At 44.0% G+C, this 24,954-nt stretch overlaps 1 protein-coding gene across 1 annotated transcript in view; it reads right to left on the minus strand.

The window, feature by feature from the left end:
- Positions 1-310: 310 nt before the first annotated feature.
- Positions 311-24,954, minus strand: part of THOC1 (THO complex 1) — a 31,813-nt gene continuing 7,169 nt past the window's right edge. The window contains exons 6-21 of the mRNA XM_044293813.1: positions 24,203-24,251; positions 23,566-23,661; positions 23,187-23,269; positions 23,030-23,103; positions 21,292-21,400; positions 21,039-21,170; positions 16,415-16,515; positions 15,825-15,891; positions 13,976-14,026; positions 13,393-13,463; positions 13,213-13,308; positions 8,568-8,633; positions 6,389-6,472; positions 3,286-3,433; positions 1,499-1,577; positions 311-1,029 (exon numbers count right to left, since the gene is read on the minus strand). Coding sequence (XP_044149748.1) covers positions 734-1,029; positions 1,499-1,577; positions 3,286-3,433; positions 6,389-6,472; positions 8,568-8,633; positions 13,213-13,308; positions 13,393-13,463; positions 13,976-14,026; positions 15,825-15,891; positions 16,415-16,515; positions 21,039-21,170; positions 21,292-21,400; positions 23,030-23,103; positions 23,187-23,269; positions 23,566-23,661; positions 24,203-24,251 — 1,602 coding nt within the window. The 3' untranslated portion in view covers positions 311-733. The remainder of the gene's footprint in view (positions 1,030-1,498; positions 1,578-3,285; positions 3,434-6,388; positions 6,473-8,567; positions 8,634-13,212; positions 13,309-13,392; positions 13,464-13,975; positions 14,027-15,824; positions 15,892-16,414; positions 16,516-21,038; positions 21,171-21,291; positions 21,401-23,029; positions 23,104-23,186; positions 23,270-23,565; positions 23,662-24,202; positions 24,252-24,954) is intronic.

The following is a 24,954-nucleotide window of genomic DNA, read 5'->3' on the forward strand; positions in this document are numbered from 1 at the left end:
TCCACCAGAGCAGTTTTACAGGTTTGAGGGTCCATTACTGGTCTTTTCTGCATACTCAAGTCCTGTACTGTGCGTACTTTTGAATCCTTGGATGCTTTGCAGTCAGCAGTTATGCTATGTATTTGGCATCCCATGGTCTTCTGAGTCTCCCAATGACACATGCAAGAGGATTTTTTGTTAACTGTAAAATCCTTTTCTTGTTCACTGGAGGACACTGCTCCCACCCAAATATTTTTCCTGCTTTTTAGACACATACCTTCCAATAGTTTTCTTTTAGGTATACTGTCTAAAACAAATATTACAACAGCTAGCAGTTTTTTTTTTTTTTTTATTACTGGTCCTCCAGGAACATCAGTTTATTATAAAAAAATGTCCAACAAAATCCCAAAACACTGCATTACAAAGCTTTAGACTACGGCTACACTGCAGTAGTTGGCAGTGACCTGGCACAAGGCCATAGACAGCAGGGTATATTGTATCACAACTAATGAAAGTGAAGGCGTTACTTCGGATCTGCGGGATTTCTTGAGGCTGTCATCAATGTGAAAGGGGCCACATTCTGACCAGCAAGTTGCCACAACATTAGCCGTGACACAGGCAGCGCTACACTGCAATATGTGGGCATGCAACATGTGTCATAGCCAAAGTAGCAGTGTAGCCCTAGTCTTTGTCTGCATGTGCTACCCAGAAGGAATGATGTACAGATCCCCCATAATATGTAAATCCAACAGGTTTATGTTCCATTTTCAGTGTCATTACACAGGCTTTCTGCCAGGTCGCTCAACTGAGCTTGATTCAAAGCAGCTATCAGATTTTCAACAGTTGCATGAGGTCCTTCTCTATCCTGCCAAGCAACCAGTAGCAGTTTAGCCCTCATCTTTACATCCTCACTGTCAGATTCAATGCCTAGAATGTCGGAGTATTTCATCTCTAAGTGAGGGGCCAACGTCTTCCACTGTTCTTGTAGCTTATTAGAAAGTGACTCGATCAGCTCACCAGTGACCATCTTCCGCTGCTGGACCTCTGGACCTGGAAGAGCATTTAAATTGAATAGTTTTTACTACAAATCAAAAGCTAGCCAATGTAGACTAAAATGCAAATATCTGAAAAATGCAATTCTGATACATAAAGTGCTGGTCTATCTATAGGCAATTTGCAACCACAAGGGTGGCTTCTCACACAGCAGTTTTGTAAAACAGTTTCTGATGCGGTCTTTTGAGCCAAAGCCAGGAGTGGATTAATATAGAAAGTGAAGTATAAAGGAAGCGCTTCTACTATTTCTTCTTGCTGGATCAGGAACTTCAGTGGAGTTTTGTTTTTTCATAAAGTGTCGTGTGTGAGAAACCAGCCTAATAGGTGCTAGGACAGCTTAGTCAAACTGTCTCAGCTGATCAACAAATGTGGTGCATATCACTGGCTTGAGAAATATGGCCTACATTGCCCTGGCGCACACCCTTCACTTCATATTCTGAATATAACTTGGTCTATCAATACTTACTTTCATTGTTTTCCTTTAACAAGGATTCATTATCTTCATCATCCTCATCTTCTCCAGTTTTTATTTCTTCTGAAGGGGGCTAAGAAAATGATATACTTTTACTATCATGCAGCCGACACAGATTATTAATGTTCTCTCCTCCAGTAAAGAAGAATCAGTCCATGTGGTTTCTTAGAAGGAGTAAATGAGAAGATTGAGCAGCTCTCACCTGCTGCACCTGTAGTGAGCACGGTACCAGCCTGGACACGGCCGTAAAAGCAAATCAACAAAGAGAGAAAATCCGGCTCTTGAACAACAGGAGACACTTTATTTAGCGGTAAACTTGCAATCCTCATAGGCAAGGGTATAGTCAACGCGTTTCAGACCTTCATGTATCAGTCCTTAATCATGACATAAAAACCCCAAACTGAACAGTTACCCATATACCCCTCCTCCACCAATCCACGGAGGTTGAGGCATCACATGGGTGTTTAACTGTTTGGTAGGATTTAAAACAGACATCATGTAAAAGCAGCTTGCACATATGTTACTAAAATCAAAGATGTGTAACAAGAAACCCACAACATTGGCTGATGTATTTCAGCATAATCCCATAGACACCTAATTATACTGTAAAATTAAATCTGGTCTCTTATTTAATCCTGCTGGAATCCGGGTATTCCATTGGAACATCCAGAATGTCTCTCTGTTGCCTATGAGGATTGCAAGTTTTACCGCTAAATAAAGTGTCTCCTGTTGTTCAAGAGCCGGATTTTCTCTTTGTTGATGTGGTTTCTTAGGGTACTTTCACACTTGCGGCAGAGGATTCCGGCAGGCAGTTCTGTCGCCGGAACTGCCTGCTGGATCCGGCAATCCGGACGCAAACGGATGGCATTTGTCAGACGAATCTGGATCTGTCTGATAAATGCTTTGAAATACCGGATCCGTCTCTCCGGTGTCATCCGGAAAAACGTATCCGGTATTTTTTTTCCCCATAGACTTAATGGTCTGCGCATGCGCGGACTGGAAGAACGGATCAGTCAATGCGGTAATTTTAATGCCGGATCCAGCACTAATACATTTCAATGGATATTAATGCCGGATGAGGCATGTGTTCAGGATTTTTGGCAGGAGAGAAAAATACAGCATGCTGCGGTTTTTTTTCTCCGTCCAAAAAAACCTAAGAGTGACTGAACTGAAGACATCCTGATGCATACTGAACGGATTGCTCTCCCCTGTGACGGAACTCAATACCGGAAAAGAAAAACGCTAGTGTGAAAGTACCCTTAGCCAGTTTTAGGTGCGTTCCATATTGCATTTAATTCTGTAATATTTTACTTCTCTCACTACTCCTGAAAAGTACAGAGAAAAGTGGGTTGAGTTAGTTGGGAAAGAGCATGGCCAATGTTGGTCTATCAGTATTTTGCTAGAAATACATGTACTTCTGTTAAGAGCAGGCATGCTCAACCTGGGGCCCTCCAGCTGTTGCAAAACTACAACTCCCATCATTCCCGGACAGCCTACAGCTATCAGCCTACAGAAGGGCATGGTGGGAGTTGTAGTTTTACAACAGCTGGAGGGCAGCAGGTTTGACCATGCCTGGTTTAGAGGAAGCAGGAGCAAGCAAGGGTGCACAGAGAGGTTTGGGCCTGCCCTTGGTGCACTTAACTGCTTCTATGCATATGGATTAAAAAGTACTTTACATTCAGCTTAGCTATGTTTACAAGGCATATGCCTGGTTTATCAGTGAAATTCCTGGTGACAGACTTGTGGATGAAAGTAAATGTCAACTAATATGTTGTACTTACTGGTAATTCTTTTGCTATTTTAATCACCATGTTCTCCAGGTATTCCGGTAAGCTTTTAAACTGTTGGTTGGTAGGCTGGAAAAAGTGGGGGCTTCTACGAGCCAATAATCTCAATGCTCTCCAGCCGTAGTTGGAGTTGTTTACCACCCTGGGAAAAAGACAAAATTTTATTATATATATATATATATATATATATATATATATATATATATATATATATATATATATATATATATATATATACACACACATACACACACATACATAAAAAGTGGACGATTTATTCACTCATCAGCTAAGCGACGTTTCGGCTCTCACTATGGAGCCTTTCTCCATAGTGAGAGCCGAAACGTCGCTTAGCTGATGAGTGAATAAATCGTCCACTTTTCACTACCTATTGGAGTGCTGTCTTCTTTTCTTCATACTATCTACATTTGGGATCTTGGTCACAGGTCTCGTTGGAGGATTTTTTGCACCCACATACATTTTTTTGTGTGCTGCTTTCCTTTCTTCTATTTTTATATATTCATACTTCAGTGATGGTAGTAGAATAAAGGGGTTGTCTCACTTCAGCAAATGTCATTTATCATATAGAGAAAGTTAATACAAGGCACTTACTAGTGTATTGTGATTGTCCATATTGCTTCCTTTGCTGACTAGATTAAATTTTCCATCATATTATACCCTGCTCGTTTCCAGGGGTTAGGACCACCCTGCAATCCATCAGCGGTGGCAGTGCCAGTAAACCCCGGGAAATGAGCAGTATATAATACGACTGGAAAATGAAGCAAGCCAGCAAAGGAAGCAATATGGACAATCACAATACATTAGTAAGTGCCTGGTATTAAATTTCTGAACACGATAAATGACATTTGCTGAAGTGAGACATCCCCTTTAAGTATCACTGTTACACTATATTACCAAATCACAATTGCCTACACGCTCCCTATTTTTGTCCATGTATAAATGAAGATGATTAAAAAATGTACTCAAATTGTGAGCAAACACATTTCAATAAACAACCATTTACTTACTTTCAGGAGCAACAAAATGGTCACAGCTACACCTTAGTTGTGTCCTCTGTCTCTGGTCACATATGTTGGTATGCACTTCTTCAGAAAATGGCAGAGTTGCCACTGACTAATGCCTCCTGCACACGAACGTGTGCGCCCAGTGGCCGTGCTGCGGCCCGCAATGCACGAACACCGTCCGTGGTGCAGCGGATCGCAGACCCATTTACTTTAATGGGTCCGCGATCCGGCCGTTCCACAAAAAGATAGAACATGCCCTATCTTTTTTCTGAACGGAAGTACGGGACAAAACCCCACGGAAGCACTCCGTAGTGCTTCCGTTCTGCATCTACGGATTTGCGGACCTATTGAAGTGAATGGGTCTGCATCCGTGATGCGGAATGCACACAGAATGGTGCCAGTGTATTGCGGATCCGTAAATGCGGTTCGCAATACGGCAACGGAACACCAACGGTCGTGTGCAGGAGGCCTAACTGTCTAAAGAAGGGTCAAAGGATGGGGACTGTAGAAAAGAACAGCCTACAATCAGGCAGGAAATAGTTGATGATACATAATATAAAAGTAACAGGACGGCAAAGTAATTTTAGAAGACTGTTTTAAAAGGCATTTCAAATTTGGCAACTAAGGCTACTTTCACACTAGCGTTCGATCGGATCCGTTCTGAACGGATCCGATCATAATAATGCAGACGGAGGCTCCGTTCAGAACGGATCCGTCTGCATTATTTTAGCATATAACAGCTAAGTGTGAAAATAGCCTCGTACGGATCCGTCCAGACTTTCAATGTAAAGTCAATGGGGGACGGATCCGCCTGAAGATTGAGCCATATTGTGGCATCTTCAAACGGATCCGTCCCCATTGACTTACATTGTAAGTCTGGATGGATCCGCACGCCTCCGCACGGCCAGGCGGACACCCGAACGCTGCAAGCAGCGTTCAGCTGTCCGCCTGTCCGTGCGGAGGCGAGCGGAGCGGAGGCTGAACGCCGCCAGACTGATGCAGTCTGAGCGGATCCGCTCCATTCAGACTGCATCAGGGCTGGACGGCTGCGTTCGGGTCCGCTCGTGAGCCCCTTCAAACGGAGCTCACGAGCCGACCGACGAACGCTAGTGTGAAAGTAGCCTAAGGAAGCACAAGGGAAATACACCAGTTGTGAAAAAATACTGATAGATCAGTTTGTGTGTCCAATTGCCAATGTAGCCAACACACCCTGATGTGGTGGTGCTTAACTTACTCCAATGCCTTCCAATTGATTTCTTAAGAAGTATGCTAGCACTATACATCTTACAATAAATTATATATATATATCTCTCTCTATCTATATCTATCTCTAGCAGAGGATAATTTGGAGCGGACCTTGGAACCAACAATTACCAGACATCCTATTAAACCGTACTGAAGACAAGAACATTCTTATGTCCTGTATACACAAAGGTTGGGCCCAAGGACATTCAGTCTTCTAAGGCAAGAATCCTCTAAAGGGGTCTGCCTGCTGAAACTCTGCCATTCAGCTGTTACAGCCATAGAAACCAGAGGGCCACCACACATTTTATGGATGGTAGAAATTAACGTAATTATAGAACGATTAAATGATTATTCTGGCCAATAGAGGAGGGTCCCTTAGACAGGTTTTCCGGTAATAGTTATATTTTATGTAATTCCCCCAGCCTGCCTCCTGAAAAAAAATAGATTCAGTCTTACCTGCTCCGCTCCTCAGCGCTGCCTCCATCTTCCTGTACCCACGCCTTTTACATCCGGCTGGCCATGGGCAAGGTCAGCGGTGACATGCTGCTTGTGGCCATATCACTGCTGAAGCCAGTCATTGGCTGGAGTGTTGCATGTGACCATGTCCATGGCCAGCCGGAGGTAAACAGCATGGGGAAGATGGAGACAGTGGAGGACCACAGCAGCATGGAAAGGTTAGTACGAATCATCTTTTTCAGCGGGAAAGCATTACATAAAGTATAATTATTACCAGAAAACCTCTTTAATAGTGCTCATATACTCCAATAGTGCATAAAGACTTAGGTTGTCAGTTGGCCTATCTGTAACAGTACACTATGTCAACATACTTGTATGCATTTTCAACCATGTTTTCAGGATCCGCTTGTTCCATTGCCTCTTCAAAGAACTGTTCCAAAGACGGCATAAACTCCCTAAGATATAAAAGCAATATGTAAGATAATTATTTTAAAGGGCACCTGTCAGTGGATTTGTACCTATGAAACTGGCTGACCTGTTGCATGTGCACTTGGCAGCTGAAGGCATCTGGGTTGGTCCCATGTTCACATGTGCCCATATCGCTGAGGAAAATTAAGTTTTAACATATGCAAATGAGCCTCTAGGAGAAACAGGGGCGTTGCCCCTTGCAGATGAGCAAGTGTCTTGCTGCGGACTCGCAGCGCAGCTCCCGGCCTGAACTCCTTGCACTACTGGGGTCACATAGCATTATATTGATTCATGATGCTATGTAACCCTAAGGCCTCATGCACACGACCGTTTTTTTTTGCGGTCCGCAAAACGGATTTCCGTTGTTCCGTGACCGTTTTTTCTTCCGTGGGTCTTCCTTGATTTTTGGAGGATCCACGGACATGAAAAGTGAAAAAAAAAACTAAGTCAAGTTTGCATTGAAAATGATAGGAAAAACGGACACGGATCACGGACACGGATGACTATCTTGTGTGCATCCGTGATTTTTCACGGACCCATTGACTTGAATGGGTCCGTGAACCGTTGTCAGTGAAAAAAATAGGACAGGTCCTATTTTTTTCACGGACTGGAAAAACGGATCACGGACGCGGAAGCCAAACGGTGCATTTTCCGATTTTTCCACGGACCCATTGAAAGTCAATGGGTCCGCGAAAAAAAACGGAAAAAGGAACAACGGCCGCGGATGCACACAACGGTCGTGTGCATGAGGCCTTACAGTTCTGGAATGTATTAGATGACACTGACACAATGCTCTAAAGGGGCCTTAGAGGCTCAGATTTTACTGCGACTGCTGCACCCTCTCCATTTTAGATGTCAGAGCCAGGCTTGATCACATTTACACTGCTAGGCAGAGGGTACAGCACTTGCAGAGCCTCTAGGAGTAACGATAACGTCCCCGTTGCTCCTAGAGACTAATTTGCATATATTAAAACATTATTTTTCTCAGCAATGCGGGCACATATGAAGATGGGACCAACACAGATGCCTTCAGCTGCCAACCGCACATGTAACAGGTCAGCCAGTTTCATAGGTACAAATATGTTGAGAGATTCCTTTTAAAAGGTATCTTGTTTTCTAGATATTGGACCTTATCTATTCAGGTAGACCATGTGTGTGCAAACGTACATTTAAAAACACCAAGTTGCAAGCCTGCAGGATACCCTGCCACATCTTGGCATACACTGGCTCCTAGGAATGCATATTTATTTTAATCCCTATAGATGGTGTAAACGTAGGCCAGCACCAGATGTATCATAGTGACCCATGTTGGATGATAAATTTGGTTCATGGAAAGACACTTCTATCTAACTTTATACCAACTATGGGTTGGCTCAATACATCACATCTTAGGCCAGGTTCCTTTTGGTAAGCCACACCCCTTTATGGTCAAGGCACAGATAACGTCTCTAATCTAGATGTGCCAAATTGGACCACAATTTGGCTCAATTTACACCACAAGTTAGGTGTACTAACAATAGTAAAGTTGGATAACTAAAGTCTGTAACAAGTGATGTCCATCAAGGATCACTGCAATAAATATGACTATGCAAAGTAGCATAGTACCCGCCTCCAAAACAGCCCCTGGCAATGCTATAAACCACCCGTCTGTGCCAGCGACATCAACGGGGTCAATGCTAGGTGGAAGTGCGAAGCGGCGTGCAACGGGGGAGCATCGGAGCAAGGAAATGTTCCAAAGCTCCACTCATATGTAGTAAATGAATAAAGAAGAGCTTATATCCAGGTTCAGCCCTGAACCCAGAGAACCCCTTTAAGAGCCAGAGCAGATTTTGAGGAGCTTTCCACAGCATACAGCGTGAGTGTTGTCAGACTTCATAAGCAAGAGTTATGCTGGACTCCAAGTTGTACATGAGCTCATATCCTGTTGGTACAGCTTTCCCTCGGGCCGTACTGCAGATTTTTAATTCTTAGATTTAGATTTATGGCACTGTCTTGCTAACTTCTCCCTTGCACATTTTCAGCCAGGGAAGCCAGCAGCAGCATATCTATGCATACGACAGATGGGTTCATGTGCTGCCTCACCTGGTTTCTAACTTGCAGGCTTCTATGTTGTCAGGACACAGATTCCAGAGCCTCGTTAACTCTTCACTGGAAAGACAAATTCTAGTTATAAAACAGCAAGCTATCCACTCATCCATCCCCAAGCTTGCACATATAGCTTTCCAGCTCGACTGGTATTCTCAGAACAATTCCAGTATACCAATTTTCTGATGAACAAGAAGTTTAAAGTTTTTGCACAAGAATCCTTTTACTGTGTAATTTTTTTTTTACCCCGCTTTTGCTAGTTTTGGGGGGGAAAAAGGGTGCGGACTTAATGGGGTGTGGCACCCAGATGTCATAGCGGGTGCAGATTTGATTTTCTTGTGTACAGACTGCCATGAGATGTGCTAAATTTCTTAAGAGATGCAGGCTTCTTAATAAATTTGGCACATCTTACTCCAGTGGTTTTATTTTTAAATAATACATTTCCCTCAAATGTTTCCCAAATCCTACGAGGACAGTGGAAGAAACAAATTTTTCATAAAGGGTCCTAATATATAAAAAAAATTTATATATATATATATATATATATATATATATATATATATATATATATATATATATATATATATACACACACTCACCTAAAGAATTATTAGGAACACCATACTAATACGGTGTTGGACCCCCTTTTGCCTTCAGAACTGCCTTAATTCTACATGGCATCGATTCAACAAGGTGCTGATAGCATTCTTCAGAAATGTTGGCCCATATTGATAGGATAGCATCTTGCAGTTGATGGAGATTTGAGGGATGCCCATCCAGGGCACGAAGCTCCCGTTCCACCACATCCCAAAGATGCTCTATTGGGTTGAGATCTGGTGACTGTGGGGGCCATTTTAGTACAGTGAACTCATTGTCATGTTCAAGAAACCAATTTGAAATGATTGGAGCTTTGTGACATGGTGCATTATCCTGCTGGAAGTAGCCATCATAGGATGGGTACATGGTGGTCATGAAGGGATGGACATGGTCAGAAACAATGCTCAGGTAGCCTGTGGCATTTAAACGATGGCCAATTGGCACTAAGGGGCCTAAAGTGTGCCCAGAAAACATCCTCCACACCATTACACCACCACCACCAGCCTGCACAGTGGTAACAAGGCATCATGAATACATGTTCTCATTCTGTTTACGCCAAATTCGGACTCTACCATTTGAATGTCTCAACAGAAATCGTGACTCATCAGACCAGGCAACATTTTTCCAGTCTTCAACAGTCCAATTTTGGTGAGCTTGTGCAAATTGTAGCCACTTTTTCCTATTTGTAGTGGAGATGAGTGGTACCCGGTGGGGTCTTCTGCTGTTGTAGCCCATCCGCCTCAAGGTTGTGCGTGTTGTGGCTTCACAAATGCTTTGCTGCATACCTCGGTTGTAACGAGTGGTTATTTCAGTCAACGTTGCTCTTCTATCAGCTTGAATCAGTCGGCCCATTCTCCTCTGACCTCTAGCATCAACAAGGCATTTTTGCCCACAGGACTGCCGCATACTGGATGTTTTTCCCTTTTCACACCATTCTTTGTAAACCCTAGAAATGGTTGTGCGTGAAAATCCCAGTAACTGAGCAGATTGTGAAATACTCAGACCGGCCTGTCTGGCACCAACAACCATGCCACGCTCAAAATTGCTTAAATCACCTTTCTTTCCCATTCTGACATTCAGTTTGGAGTTCAGGAGATTGTCTTGACCAGGACCACAACCCTACATGCATTGAAGCAACTGCCATGTGATTGGTTGATTAGATAATCGCATTAGAGAAATAGCTAAAGCAACACTTGATGTATGGAGGGTGTTCCTAATAATTCTTTAGGTGAGTGTATATATATATATATATATATATATATATATATATATATATATATATATATATATATAGCACCGAAATGAAAATTCTGGTCCGAAACCGAAAATTCTGGATGCCCTTGACCGAAACCGCCTTTTTGCCTAAATACTTTTAAAATACTTTTTTTAAGTAAAAAAAAAAAGGAAAGTGAATTAAAATATAAAGTTAAACAGATACATAGATATTATACACACAATGCCACCCAAAGTGGTTATTTTAAAAAAAAATGTCACTCTCCCCTCCCCCCCCCCTCCCTTGTCACTCTCCCCCCCTCCCTTGTCACTCTCATTCTACCCCCCCCTCCCTTGTCACTCTCATTCTAACCCCCCCCCTCCCTTGTCACTCTCATTCTACCCCCCCCCTCCCTTGTCACTCTCATTCTAACCCCCCCCCTCCCTTGTCACTCTCATTCTAACCCCCCCCCCTCCCTTGTCACTCTCATTCTAACCCCCCCCCCCTCCCTTGTCACTCTCATTCTAACACCCCCCCCCCTCCCTTGTCACTCTCATTCTACCCCCCCCCTCCCTTGTCACTCTCATTCTAACCCCCCCTCCCTTGTCACTCTCATTCTACCCCCCCTTGTCACTCCTCATTCTACCCCCCCCCCCTTGTCACTCTCATTCTACCCCCCCCTCCCTTGTCACTCTCATTCTACCACCCCCCCCTCCCTTGTCACTCTCATTCTACCCCCCCTCCTACTCTCATTCTACCCCCCCCTCCCTTGTCACTCTCATTCTACCCCCCCCTCCCTTGTCACTCTCATTCTACCCCCCCCTCCCTTGTCACTCTCATTCTACCCCCCCCTCCCTTGTCACTCTCATTCTACCCCCCCCTCCCTTGTCACTCTCATTCTACCCCCCCTCCCTTGTCACTCTCATTCTACCCCCCCTCCCTTGTCACTCTCATTCTACCCCCCCCTCCCTTGTCACTCTCATTCTACCCCCTCCTCCCTTGTCACTCTCATTCTACACCCCACCCCCTTGTCACTCATTTCGAACGTATATAACCAACCATATTTTCTGCCGATATGTACCAATATCGGCCGAAATGGATTAGGCCCATTTTCGGCCGCCGGAAATGGGCCTATGAAATGACTATGAAAATTGTAGATTCACACTGAAGGCATCAAAACTATGAATTAACACGTGGAATTATATACATAACAAAAAAGTGTGAAACAACTGAAAATATGTCATATTCTAGGTTCTTCAAAGTAGCCACCTTTTGCTTGGATTACTGCTTTGCACACTCTTGGCATTCTCTTGATGAGCTTCAAGAGGTAGTCCCCTGAAATGGTTTTTACTTCACAGGTGTGCCCTGTCAGGTTTAATAAGTGGGATTTCTTGCTTTATAGATGGGGTTGGTACCATCAGTGGCGTTGAGGAGAAGTCAGGTGGATACACAGCTGATAGTCCTACTGAATAGACTGTTAGAATTTGTATTATGGCAAGAAAAAAAGCAGCTAAGTAAAGAAAAACGAGTGGCCATCATTACTTTAAAGGGACACGGACAGGGCCAATAAGCATATTAAGGTATATATATGGCAGTACAGGTCTTATAATGGGTATTACAATCATCTAAGTATCCCCCCTGTCCACATTATACATACAGTAAACTTAAGTTTTATAACCTGCTCCAACGGTCTTCAATCTGCCCAAGGGGCGGCGTTTCACCCCTCTTGCGCCCAGCCAGCCTCCCCCAACTGCCGCTTTAAAGCGCCGCCCAGCTCATGAATATTCAGTTTGCTGGGCGGCTTCTGCGGTCCCCGCTCTGAAGCGCTGCGCTTAACAGTGCCCTGCGCATGCGCCGGATCTTGTGAAGTCGGGGACAGTAAGCGCCGCCCAGCGAAGTGAATATTGATGAGCTGGGCGGCGCTTATTATACCGGACTTCACAAGATCCGGCGCATGCGCCGGGCACTGTTAAGCGCAGCGCTTCAGAGCGGGGACCACAGAAGCCGCCCAGCAAACTGAATATTCATGAGCTGGGCGGCGCTTCAAAGCGGCAGTTGGGGGAGGCTGGCTGGGCGCAAGAGAGGTGAAACGCCGCCCCTTGGGCAGATTGAAGACCGTTGGAGCAGGTTATAAAACTTAAGTTTACTGTATGTATAATGTGGACAGGGGGGATACTTAGATGATTGTAATACCCATTATAAGACCTGTACTGCCATATATATACCTCAATATGCTTATTGGCCCTGTCAGTGTCCCTTTAAGAAATTAAGGTCAGTCAGTCAGCTGAAAAATTGGGAAAACTTTGAAAGTAAGGGCTATTTGACCATGAAGGAGAGTGATGGGGTGCTGCGCCAGATGACCTGGCCTCCACAGTCACCGGACCTGAGCCCAATCGAGATGGTTTGGGGTGAGCTGGACCGCAGAGTGAAGGCAAAAGGGCCGACAAGTGCTAAGCATCTCTGGAAACTCCCTCAAGACTGTTGGAAGACCATTTCAGGTGACTACCTCTTGAAGCTCATCAAGAGAATGCCAAGAGTGTGCAAAGCAGTAATCAAAGCAAAAGGTGGCTACTTTGAAGAACCTAGAATATGACATATTTTCAGTTGTTTCACACTTGTTTGTTATGTATATAATTCCACATGTGTTAATTCATAGTTTTGATGCCTTCATAGTCATAAAAATAAAGAAAACTCTTTGAATGAGAAGGTGTGTCCAGGTCTAACAGGTCGCTGAAAGGATAAAAAGGAAGGCATCCAGAAACAGACAATTTCTTAACAAACAGAAAAAAAAAAAAAAAAAAAAAAAAAAAAAAAACAGAGACAGACTCTTACTTTCCCATTAGGATTTTTTTGTTTGAACCTTTGCCTAGAAAGTCTTCAGGGGCTTGACGTTTCCTTGCCATTTTCACTGGTTTACTGTCAGGTGGTCTAATTTAAAACAGAACAACAAACACTAAATAAAAGTACATTACACAGAAATATATGAAAAAAATAATTATACAAAGCCTATACCTTTCTTTCACAAAACTGGGGCAACCTTCATTCTTCCAGGAGTTCCAGTTTTCTTCTGTGCTGAGTATGTGCTGAAAAAGAAGTTTAAGATAGTAAAGGATTGTTCAGCAATTTAAATTTCTTTAAAAATAAAGTTCTCAATAGTGCAAAATACTGTAAGTTAATTATTACCTTTCTAATCTCCTGCCACTCCCTGGTTCCCTGCTGGTACATGCTCCTTGGTGCCTCTCAGCATGCAGGAAATGCCCACACAGCAAATGAATAGATGAGGTGAGTACCCACTGCAGGCAGCGACAGCGGTAGGGGCATTTCCATCACGTTGAGATGGACCAGAGCAAAGACTGGCAAGTGACTGAAATGTCGGAACAGAAGTGGCGGGGACTGCTAAGATAAGTATTGACTTATTGTGTTATTTTACACCACTGGGGAAACCTTTAATAAAAAAAAAATAATATATATATATATATATATATATATATATATATATATATATATATATATTTTTTTTTTTTTTCAGTTATATAAACCGGTCAGACAACTACATCTGCGACCCTGCTCTGCTCTTGAATCAGCTATAGCTTACCTCGACCGTTTTAGAAAACTTGTCTCCAGCAGATGGGGTTTCACAGAGTAACTGGAATGAAGTAGAAAAGAGTAATTTGCTATGGTCTCACAGTTCTATTTTAATAAGGCCCTTTTATTGGGAAAAGGTGGCACCAAGTTATCTCAAGGAATCAGCAATATACAATGCCAAAAAGTCTTACAAGTCAACTTTTAGCCAACCCCCCCCCCCCCCCCCCGATCTCATACTTTAAAGAGCATGATCAATCGTATTAAACCTATTACTTTTTATATTTATGCAAAATACCTATTTTTAGCATCAAGGAGCTGGCCTAGGCCCTTGGAGCACGGTCCCTGTGCTTTGTGCACTCCCCCCTCCCCTTTCGTTGACAGGGCTAGAATCTAGCCTAGCCCTGTGTTCTTGTGTCAGCACTGAGTCTGCTCAGTGACTCGGCGCTTGTGCAGTGGATCTGATGCTGATCTGATGATTTCCAGACTCATCAGATCCACTGCGCAAGTGTCAGACTTACTGAGCCGACTTAGTGTTTATGCAAGATCACAGGGTTAGATGAGCTGTCTAGCACTGTTAAATCAAAGAAGAGGGAGGAGTGCACAAAGCACAGGGACGTTAATTTGCATAAATATACATAATGTATACACAGGCGCTCTTTATTACAGCTTATTGGCATGTTTTAACCCTTTAACGCCCGATGACGTACATGTATGTCATCGAGGCGGTCTCTAAACATGGCGCGCATGCGCGCGCCAAGGCCACGGGGTTTCTGCTATTTGAAATAGCAGAGACCAGCGGCACATGTATGTGATCAGCCATAAGGCTGATCGCATACATTTTCCCCTTTAGATGCCAAGCTCAAATGTGACCACAGCATTTTCGCAGTCCAGAAGCGGAAGTTGCGCACTTCCACTCCGGTAACAGCGTTACGGGGAACCTGTTATATCTATGAAATAGCCTGAAGCCTCAAAGAGGCTTCAGAGCTTATTTCAGGACTATACTAATACAGGCCACTAGGTGGCAGCATTGTATTGGTATAGTGCAGGTATGCTCAACGTGGTATAAGATCCCTGGTATAGTGCAAATGATGGCTTCAATGATGGCTATATAGCCATTAATGAACACAATGGGCAATCTAATGATTACCAGTTATGGTCACCCAAGGTGACTTAAAAAAAAGTAAATAACCAATAAAAAAATAAAAAAAAAATAAAAACAAACATCATGGGCATCGCCGCGTGCAAAAATGCCCATACTATTAAAATATAACAATATTAAGGGCTTACGGCAAATGACGTTACGCGGGAAAAAAAAACAAAAAACCAGAAACAGCCAATTAGCCATTTTTTGTCACTTCAACTACCCAATAATTTATTTTATAAAAATTGATCAAAAAAGTGAACAAAACGTCCCGCAAAAAATGAGCCCTCACACAGCCCCGTACACATAACTACCCAAAAAGTTATAGGGGTCAGAATATGTTTTTTTTTTTTTTGTATTAAAACGCAACAAAAAAATTATACAAGTGTGGTATCGTTGGACCCGTACTGACCTGGAGAATGAAGATAACAGGTCAATTTTACTGCATAGTGTACAGTAATAAAAACCTTTATCAAAGTTGTGTTTTTTCACAATTCTACCCCATTTGGATTTTTTTTTTCCGCTTCCCACTACATGGTAGGCAACCGTAAATTGTGTGGTTAGAAAGTACAAGTTGTCCCTCAAAAAATAAGCCCTCTTAAGGCTATGTGAACGGAAAAATTAAAAAGTTAGGACTATGGGAATGCGGGAGTGAAAAACGAAAACGCTAAATAAAAAAAATGGCCCAGGCCTGAAAGGGTTAATAAACCATACATACCTGGTGAACAAGTTTAGTAGTTTCTTCAATCCAAGCAGACTGCTCATCCATCAAGACATAGTTTGAGCTGAAACATAAAACAGTTATGTTCTATTAGGTTTACAGAGGTAAGCAATTAGTCAGTACGCAGCATATGAAGCTTTCTGCAGTGATGTGCATAGAGTCTTGAAATCAATTTACAAGACAGGGAATAATCCGGGCTCAAGGAACTGGTATAGATAAGTAACGGCCACTGCCTGAGGTCAACATTCATTTTTTGTCACAAAACAGCATGTTTTTTTTTAGTGATCCCATATGTAATGGAAGGGGAGATGGATGACAGGCACTGTCACACTCCACTGGCAGTGGCTTATCTCCTGAGAACAAAAGCATTGGGCAGTTAAAATCTAATGATCCCATTCCTTATTGTCCCCAACATCTGCAGTTGGGGGGGGGATTAGCTCTTGTGTGTATGGCCAGCTTTACAAATGATCTTCAACAGGAAAGTCTATGCAATAGTGCAACTGATCAGAAACTATTGGTAAACAGGGGTAAGGCATTAGCCTAGGATAAAAGAGCACACGTACAGAAGAACACTATAGACAGATTACCTTTTAAACTTCACTTGGCCTTTCAAGTACTGAAACAGTATGAGATACTGTACCAAAATATGTCGACGAAAGTTGCTGTCACTCAGCTGCAAATCCATTAACTAAAAAGAAAAAGCACATCACGTCTTAAAAAGTATAAAACAGCCGCTTCACACAAGGTGAACATTTGTTTTAAAAATCACAGTATAAATTATATACTTATAGTAAATTAAAAAGGAAATCCCATTTCCTGTCTACATGTCCCTATGCAAAGTGATATATGTAATTACCCTTACTTTTCATTTCTCCAGTATTTCTGAGACATTCCTCCCCATTGTATACCATGCTTTTATTCCGTTGAAATAATCAGTCGGCACTCTGGAAGAAGGTGGTGGTGCTCGTATCCTGGTTTGCAGTTCCATACATCCAAGTAGAAGAAGTGGATCAGCACTCGGCCTTTGATGCTAATAAATCTTCACTATTGCCATAAACAGAATACAGGCAAATGTGACGTGTACACCCTTTTTCGAACAAGCAAAAACTAGATTTTTGTACTTACCGTAAAATCTGTTTCTCTTCCGTTCATTGGGGGGACACAGGCTTGACCATGGGTATAGCTGTTGCAGTTAGGAGGCGGACACTAACTTAGAATAGGTGTGTAAAGACGACCAGGTCGCTGCCTTGCATACCTGAAGGGCCAATTCCCTGTGATGCACCGCCCAAAAGGCCCCCACTGCCCGAGCCGAATGAGCAGTCACCCGGAAGGGTGGGGCCTGGTCCTTAACCCGGTACGCTTCCACAATGGCCAAAGGAAACCATCGGGAAATGGAAGTCTTCGACGCTGCCAGCCCTCTTTTCAGCGTTTCTGATTCCGGAAGGGCCGAGACGACGCAGTCTGCGACAGATGGACACGAACGTTCCGTACCAAATCCAGAGTGTGGAGCAACCTCTCCCGAGGATGAGCCGGGTCCGGACAAAATGAAGGGAGAATAATCTCATTTAGATGAAATGCCGACACCACTTTCGGAAGAAAAGCCTGAACTGGACGAAGGACTACTTTATCCTGATGGAGGACCAGAAAAGGCGACCGAAACCCTACGGATAGAGGTGATAACCACCAGAAATGACACCTTGTAGGACAGGAAGCAAAGCGACACCTGCTGCAAGTGCTCAAACGCGAAGACTGGAGATCGTTGAGCACTATATTAAGATCCTAAGGATCCAACAGAGGACGGAAAGGGGGAGCAGCATGGGCCACCCCCTGCAGAAAAGTCCGAACTGCCGAAAGCGAAGCCAAATTCTACAGAAAAAGAATAGAGAGAGCTGAAACTTGCCCTTTGAGGGAGCCGAGAGCCAGCACAGAGTCCATGCCCGCCTGCTGAAAAGACAGGAGACGCAGCAAGGAGAACTGAACGGGGGACAGCTGATGCCGCTTGCACCAACTAAAGTAGGACTTCCAAGTTCGGTGGTAGATCCGGGAGAACGACGGCTTCCTGGCCCGAATCATGGTCTGGACCACCGCCTCCGAGAAACCCCGAGCCTTTAGTACGGCGACTTCAACAGCCATGCCGTTAGATGTAGCGACTCTAAATTCGGGTGGAAGACATGCGACAGGAGGTCCTCCCGAAGAGGAAGATGCCAGGGTTTGTCGTGAGAAGAGCGACTACAGACGCGTGCCACGAGAATGTCTGTCAGACCTTCGGACCTGATCATCCGGAGGAGACGCGGAATGAGAGGAAGCGGCGGGAACACGTAAGGAAACGTGAACCGACTACACGGAATCACCAGAGCATCACACGCCCTGGGGTCCCTGGACTGTGCGACGAAGTCCTTGACCTTGTTGTTGAAGTGGGAGGCCATGAGATCCATGGCCGGTCGACCCCACCTCTCGCAGATCGCTCGAAAGATCTGTAGGTGAAGAGCCCACTCGTCGGGATCAGGACGCTCCTGGTTCAGGAAGTCTACAATCCAGTTGTTGAAGTTGGGAATGTGAACTGCCGACAGCACTGGAACATGTTTCTCTGCCCAGCTGATAATCAGTGCCGTCTCCGCCATGGCTGCCAGGCCCTGGGTGCCGCCCTGGTGATTGAGATACGCCACCACAGTGGAGTAGTCGGACTGAACATGAACCGGACGACCCTTGAGATGATCGACCCAATGTCGCAGAGAGAGACGAATCGCCCTCAACTCCAGAACATTGATTGGAAGGATGACAATTTCTTAGTCAAATCCTCCGGAAACTGATAAAGGACGTTTAAGCGTTTTGGCAAAACAAAACGTCCATCAGGAAAATTCTACTCCTTGCCCTTGGGGAAACACTTATGTGAGCGACGGGACCGTCTAAAGGAAAAACCTGAGCTGGCCGATGAAGGTGCAGGGTCCTCAACCTGCAACGTCTCAATAACCGTCGTAATAAGATTGTCCACCATAGAGGACAGTTTGGACGACTGCCCCTCAGGCGAGACCACATCCTCATCTGACCCTCTCTCCTCAGAACATGCCTCTTCCACTGAGGACACGTCGGAGTGAGACTCTCTAGCAGGAGGAGGAGAGGCTGAGGAAACAGGAGACAGACACCCTTTTGGGGGAGGATGTTCTGGCACGTTTTGCCGGACGGCCGCGAGGGGCACGAGTCCCTTGATCCCCAGAATCGGACCGGTCAGATGACAAACGCCCCAATATCTCCACAATGGCTTTGTTGCAATAGGAGACCTCCTGTACCAGGGGGGATGGGGCCGAGCCATTTGATGGCGGCGCTGCATATGCAAAACAGAGCAAGTCTGACGGCGGGATGGAAATTTTGCGCAACACGATGAACAAGCAAAATGACGCAAGGAAGTTACTGCCTGCTTCGGGCCTGGGGTCTGGGCTCGGACATACTGACAAGCCTGCCATCCGTAAGGAGGAAGAGGGGGAAGGATAGACCCTGCAAAAAGGAGAACAGCTGTTACCAAGCCTGTGTCCCTCCGCGCATGATCCGATTAGCGTCCCACCGCAGGAGCCTTTAAAATGCAGAAGTGGGCGAAGCCAGCAATCCTCCTTCAAACCACACACAGCTGCCACCGTGGGAGTGGGGAGAACTGAAGCCCCACCCCCAAAATGACAGCGCTCCTTCAGGCGGGCCCTAGCCGACTGACCACGTCCCCCCTTTTCCCGCTCACCGTCACTGCATATCGCGGTGTCCCCGGCCGAACTAAGACGCTTGCCGGGGAATAAGAAGCTACGGGGGAGGGGGGGGGGGGGGGGGGGGGGCGACCCTCAAATAAGCCAGGGCCTCAATTATAAGTGGCCCCGGCGGTGCCCCTGCCAAATCCGACGCTGTAGAAACAGAAAGAGAGGAACTAAACCAGCACTAGTCCCAAAATTCTAATGGAAATCAGCCAATTACAGAGCATTTGGAAAACAGACACCCCCTTGCGACGATGAGCCGGGGCCAAGCCCCCCCCCCCGACAGCAACCACTTCCTGGAGGGGCCCAGCTTTGTGGGAACCAGGTAACTTGAAACGGAAAGGGGGAGGGTACTGGAAGGAGGCTAACACTTTGGGGTTAAATCCACAACTTTTTAATACTCGCCTGTCCGGCGTCTTCTGCCCCCCTTGCTCCAGTCGGATCACCACCTTCGGTGTCTGGCCCCTTGGGGAGGGACGCTACACCGGAACAGAGGGGACTTGCGGTGACCAGCCGTGGTGATCTGTCTTTTACTGGAACCTCTGGTCCTACTTTGCTTCTAGAGAACAGGAAGGAGCAGGGGGCTTGGGGGACCCCTGGTCTCCCGTCTCCTGGGTGGGAGTGCAAGCAGGTTTAAGGACTGCCTGAAACTTCCCGCAAGAGAAAAAAAAGGGAAAACAAAAACCAGTAGACCTGCAACACAGGGAGGTCTGCCTCCTACAGACACTAGACACTAAGCTAAAACGGATTTAGCTTAGTCCCTGTAGGAGCTTACACTTTTTTATGCTTAGTGTCCGCCTCCTAGCAGCAACAGCTATACCCATAGTCAAGCCTGTGTCCCCCAATGATATGGATGAGAAAGGAATGCGTCAAATTTGCCTGTATTCTGTTTATAGCAATAAAGTTAATATTTATTAGCATCAAAGGGAGAGTGCCGATCCACTTCTTCTGCATGCTTTTATTTTGTGATTGTATATTTGCACTCGTTATGGCCCTTGGTCCTGAGCAGATGCACCTGTGTTGGCTATTTGCAGCAGAAGTGAATAGGAAGGCTTCCAGGCATGCACAATAGCCCGAGAGCTGTCCTATTCAGCTGCATTTGGAACTTGGCCATAGATTTCAGTACAGTGGACCCCTTATTAGGGCTGTCAATATGTGTTCTATATTTCAGTGCAGATATTCATCAGTAGCAAGCATACAGAATAAAGCAGCCACGGTGTATATTATCACAGGGTTCAGTCCTGCCCACAGTAATAAGTCTTTCAGCTACAATGAGCTGGGCAACCAGGCCAGAAGGGCCTTGAAAAGTGGTAAAAAGTGATAACTTTACACCACGCAAGTGTCTTGTGCCTCTACTAGACAGTTTATATTTAGATAGAAGTAAGAAGGCAGGAATAGCCATTTAAAGTCAATTCTGTATAACAATAGAAGTACGTAAGACACAATATAAAGTTCCAGTGGACTAGTTTGGCGTTACCTTCTCACTTGTAAGGAACTTGGCAAAGTAAACATGTTCACCTCCAGATTTTAGTTCTTCTATTTTTTTCCGTAAGGCTTGGGTGTCGTCCAGCTTGTAACTCTTAAACACTTGCAGAACCTCTTCTGAGAACTATGAAAACGAAAAAATAATGTAGTAAGATATGCTGTGGCATACAGACAGAAGATCACTAGTGTCATATGACTGGAAACCTGCAACTCCATTTAGCTGAACAATACAAAAACATGTTTACCTTAAGGAATATTTTCCAAGAATTTTTGTCATAGCACTGAACGGGATTTCTGAAAAAGTCCTGCAGAGACCAGAACTTCCTATACAGATTGTAATCTATGGGAATAGAACTGGAGAAAAATAAAACAAACTTTAAAAGTACTTTCCAACAAATCAAAAGGAAACACAAGTAGAGCAGCACACATTTTAAAGCGGTTGTCTGATCTCAGATTGGGAACCAATGTGCATGGTGGAAATTACTGCTTCCGGCCACCGCTGGATCAGGAAGTGACATCTACTTACATGTCTCTGCTTCCGACCAATCAGTGTCAGCAGAGAGGAAAATTCAGGTCTCAAAAGCCAAGTGATAAAATACAAAATATTTTAGGAAATGACACTGGGTTTCTGGGTGGTGCATACAGAAGAAAGGAGAAGTATACGTCCTTCCATCCAACCCATATCTGGCTTTGGCTCAAAAACTGCAACAAAAAGCTGTGCGAGACAACACCCTAAGGCTACCTGCCCAATTTTTGGATTTTGTGCGGTTTTTCACAACGGATTCTCGTGCAGAAAAACCGCAGCGTAGCACAGTACCAGCAAAGTGTATTATTAGATTAGACAAATCTCATTTACACTTAGCTTTTTTATTCCTTTCAGAAATTGACTTGCCATGTGGATTTAGAAATCCACGGCATGTCAATTATGCACCAAAAATCGCAAACATAAAGGAAAGGGTGAGATCTGTGGCAAAACTGCATTAAAAACAGTAACATATCTGGCTTGGTCTGTAGATTTGGTGCAGAAAAGCATAGGAATCCGCAAGGAAATTTGTGCAGTTCTTCTGCATGTTTATCCACACCCGTGTGCAGGTACCCAAATACGTCATCATGCACGCAGCATCTTTGGCTCAAAAACTGCACTGATGCTTTAAGTAAAAGCTAAACATGGACTGAACAGAACAGAGCAGTGCAAGTACTTTCTTTTGGATACACTCCTGGCTTTCAAAAAAATCACGGAACATAATGCACTAACACAATAAGTGCAAACATAATATATGGACTAAGCCCTCGCTCTAATGATAAAATCAGAGACTCTTGGCCAATATATTTTGAACAAAACACATCTGTGCCCACCTACCCGCGCCATGGTGGTCTCAGAGTCCATATGTTATGTTTTCATCTATTGTTTTGGTGCATTATTTTCCGTGACTTTATAAATGTAGCCACGCACAGCCATATATTTACTATCATATTGTGCAGGATGTTTTGTTTCTTTTTTCAGCGATTTTCACTCCTGGCTTTGGCTCAAAAAAAAAAAACCTGCATGTGTGATTCCAGCCTAATAGCAACTTTTACATTAGATACTGTTATTGAAGATTGCAATGAAAAACTTCAACACAGCTCACAAAGCCACTTGCAGTCTTTGTTAAAACTGAGGTCTATGGGGGTCAAAACAAAAAAATTAAAATTAAAATATACTGCATTCAGAGAACGTTATATTCTCATTTACCACCTAAATATTTTAAAACAGAAAAATAATTAGAAGAACTTTCAGAAAAACTTGACTAATCTGTGAATGAGCACTACAGTAATTTACTACAACAGCCACATCAACTGTTGCAGTCAACATGATTTTTAAAAATCCAATTCACATAATGGCATTATAAATGATACGGTTATGAGGCCAAGCTACATTTATTCCTCATACTTAGTGGGAAATTCTGTCTCTAGATCTCCTGTCCTGGATGAAATCATACTTACGAACTGTTAGGTGCCTCCTCATCTCCCATTTCACCTTCCTCAATCTCCATCCCATCTTCTCTATCTTCCACTTGCTGCAAATTAAAAAAAAGCTATTATATATTATGCCCAGAATAGAGCAGTAAAAGCTTTAAGGGTCAAGGACGTTAGCACTTACTTTTTGCCCCAGAGTGCTCTCCTGCTCATTGACATTAAACACGGTGACATTCTCCAAGTTGAACTGACTTTGCAAATTCAAACCTTAAAAGAAACAAAAGAAAATGGCTATATATGGAGCTTATGATGAGATGGACAACCAGGCCATGCATGTCAATATGATTTGCCTAATGATGACTGATAATTTCATCAGAGCAGTCCATCTAGAAAGGTTGGTGAGAGCAGCAGACGTTATGTAGGTTAGCCATTAAAAAGATCAGAGAAATGTACGACTGCTATATATTTACAGGGTCATAGAAAACTACCCGAGAATGTGTAACAGAACAGCGAAATAAAATGGAATCACTCATTTAATGTGATAAACATAATGATAAACTCACCAGATTTTTCAGAGAGAGGAAACAAGCGTGCAAGAAACAGCTGAATTCTTCCGCAGAAAACAGTATTTTGAGATTTAGAAAGTCTCCTTAAAAGGTCTGAAAGAAATGCAAAACAGTTTTTATTTAAAAAAAATATTACCATCATTAATTTAGGAGCATTTCTAAGGCTACTTTCACACTTGCGTTCGGAGTGGATCCGTCTGGTGTCTACACAGACGGATCCGCTCCTATAATGCAAACGATGGTATCCATTCAGAACGGATCCGTCTGCATTATCTTTCAGAAAAATTCTAAGTCTGAAAGTTAGTCAGACGGATCCGTCCAGACTTTGCATTGAAAGTCAATGGGGGGCGGATCCGTTGGAAATTGCACCATATTGTGTCAACTTCAAACGAATCCGTCCCCATTGACTTACATTGTAAGCAGCGTTCGGGTGTCCGCCTGCTGAGCGGAACGGAGGTCAAACGGTGCCAGACTGAGGCATTCTGAGCGGATCCGCATCCACTCCGAATGCATTGGGGCCGTACAGATCCGTTCGGGGCCGCTTGTGAGAGCCTTCAAACGGAACTCACAAGCGGAACCCGAACGCAAGTGTGAAAGTAGCCTAAAACATTTCCAATAATTACAAGAGTCTTACCATTACACATCCTCAGCAAGTAGTTCTTTCCAGCAGAATAAAACGTGTTCTAAAACCAGAAGACACAAAGTATGCTTTACTATAATAACACACACACACATATATATATATGAAAACACACACACTTTAGATGTCTTATATAAGTGATAACTAATAAAATTAGTACAGGTGATAAAAGTGGTTGGTGGAGTCTGGCTGCTGGGACCCCCACCAATGACATGTCTCTCTGTAGGCCTAGTCGTCTTTATGGCGCTGACAAAGAAAAGCAGAGCACAGTGCTCAGCAATCCCCGGCAGGCCCCAGAGATGAATGGAGTGACAGTGAGCGGGAGTGACTGTCTAATCTAATCAGTGATATGTAAGGACACATCCTTTTGATAAGGAAAGTTGTAATAACCATTTGTCAATTTCTAGAAGTAACAGACGAAGAGCTGAACATCACAGAGTTGTAAGAAAAGAGGCTTCAGAACAGGTACTGTATATTATAGGGAATACAAGGATTTACTTAAACAAGCACATTAAGAGGGGTGACAGGTCCTCATGAGGCGTAACATTCATGTTTGACAGACATTATTATTTTATACTTAATAACCCTTTAGCATCGGCCTCTACATAACTTCGGCGTATCCACCGCCTGTGTAAATCTATGTTAGCTCTCTTGCTGGCATAGATTTAGACCATTTTCTACGCCTAAAGCAGGCGTAAAAAATAAAAAGATAAATGAGATATGCCTCCCAGCCAGCCCCCTTTTTT

This window comes from Bufo gargarizans, chromosome 5 (assembly GCF_014858855.1).
Source record: "Bufo gargarizans isolate SCDJY-AF-19 chromosome 5, ASM1485885v1, whole genome shotgun sequence".
In the NCBI taxonomy this organism is placed as follows: Eukaryota; Metazoa; Chordata; class Amphibia; order Anura; family Bufonidae; genus Bufo; species Bufo gargarizans.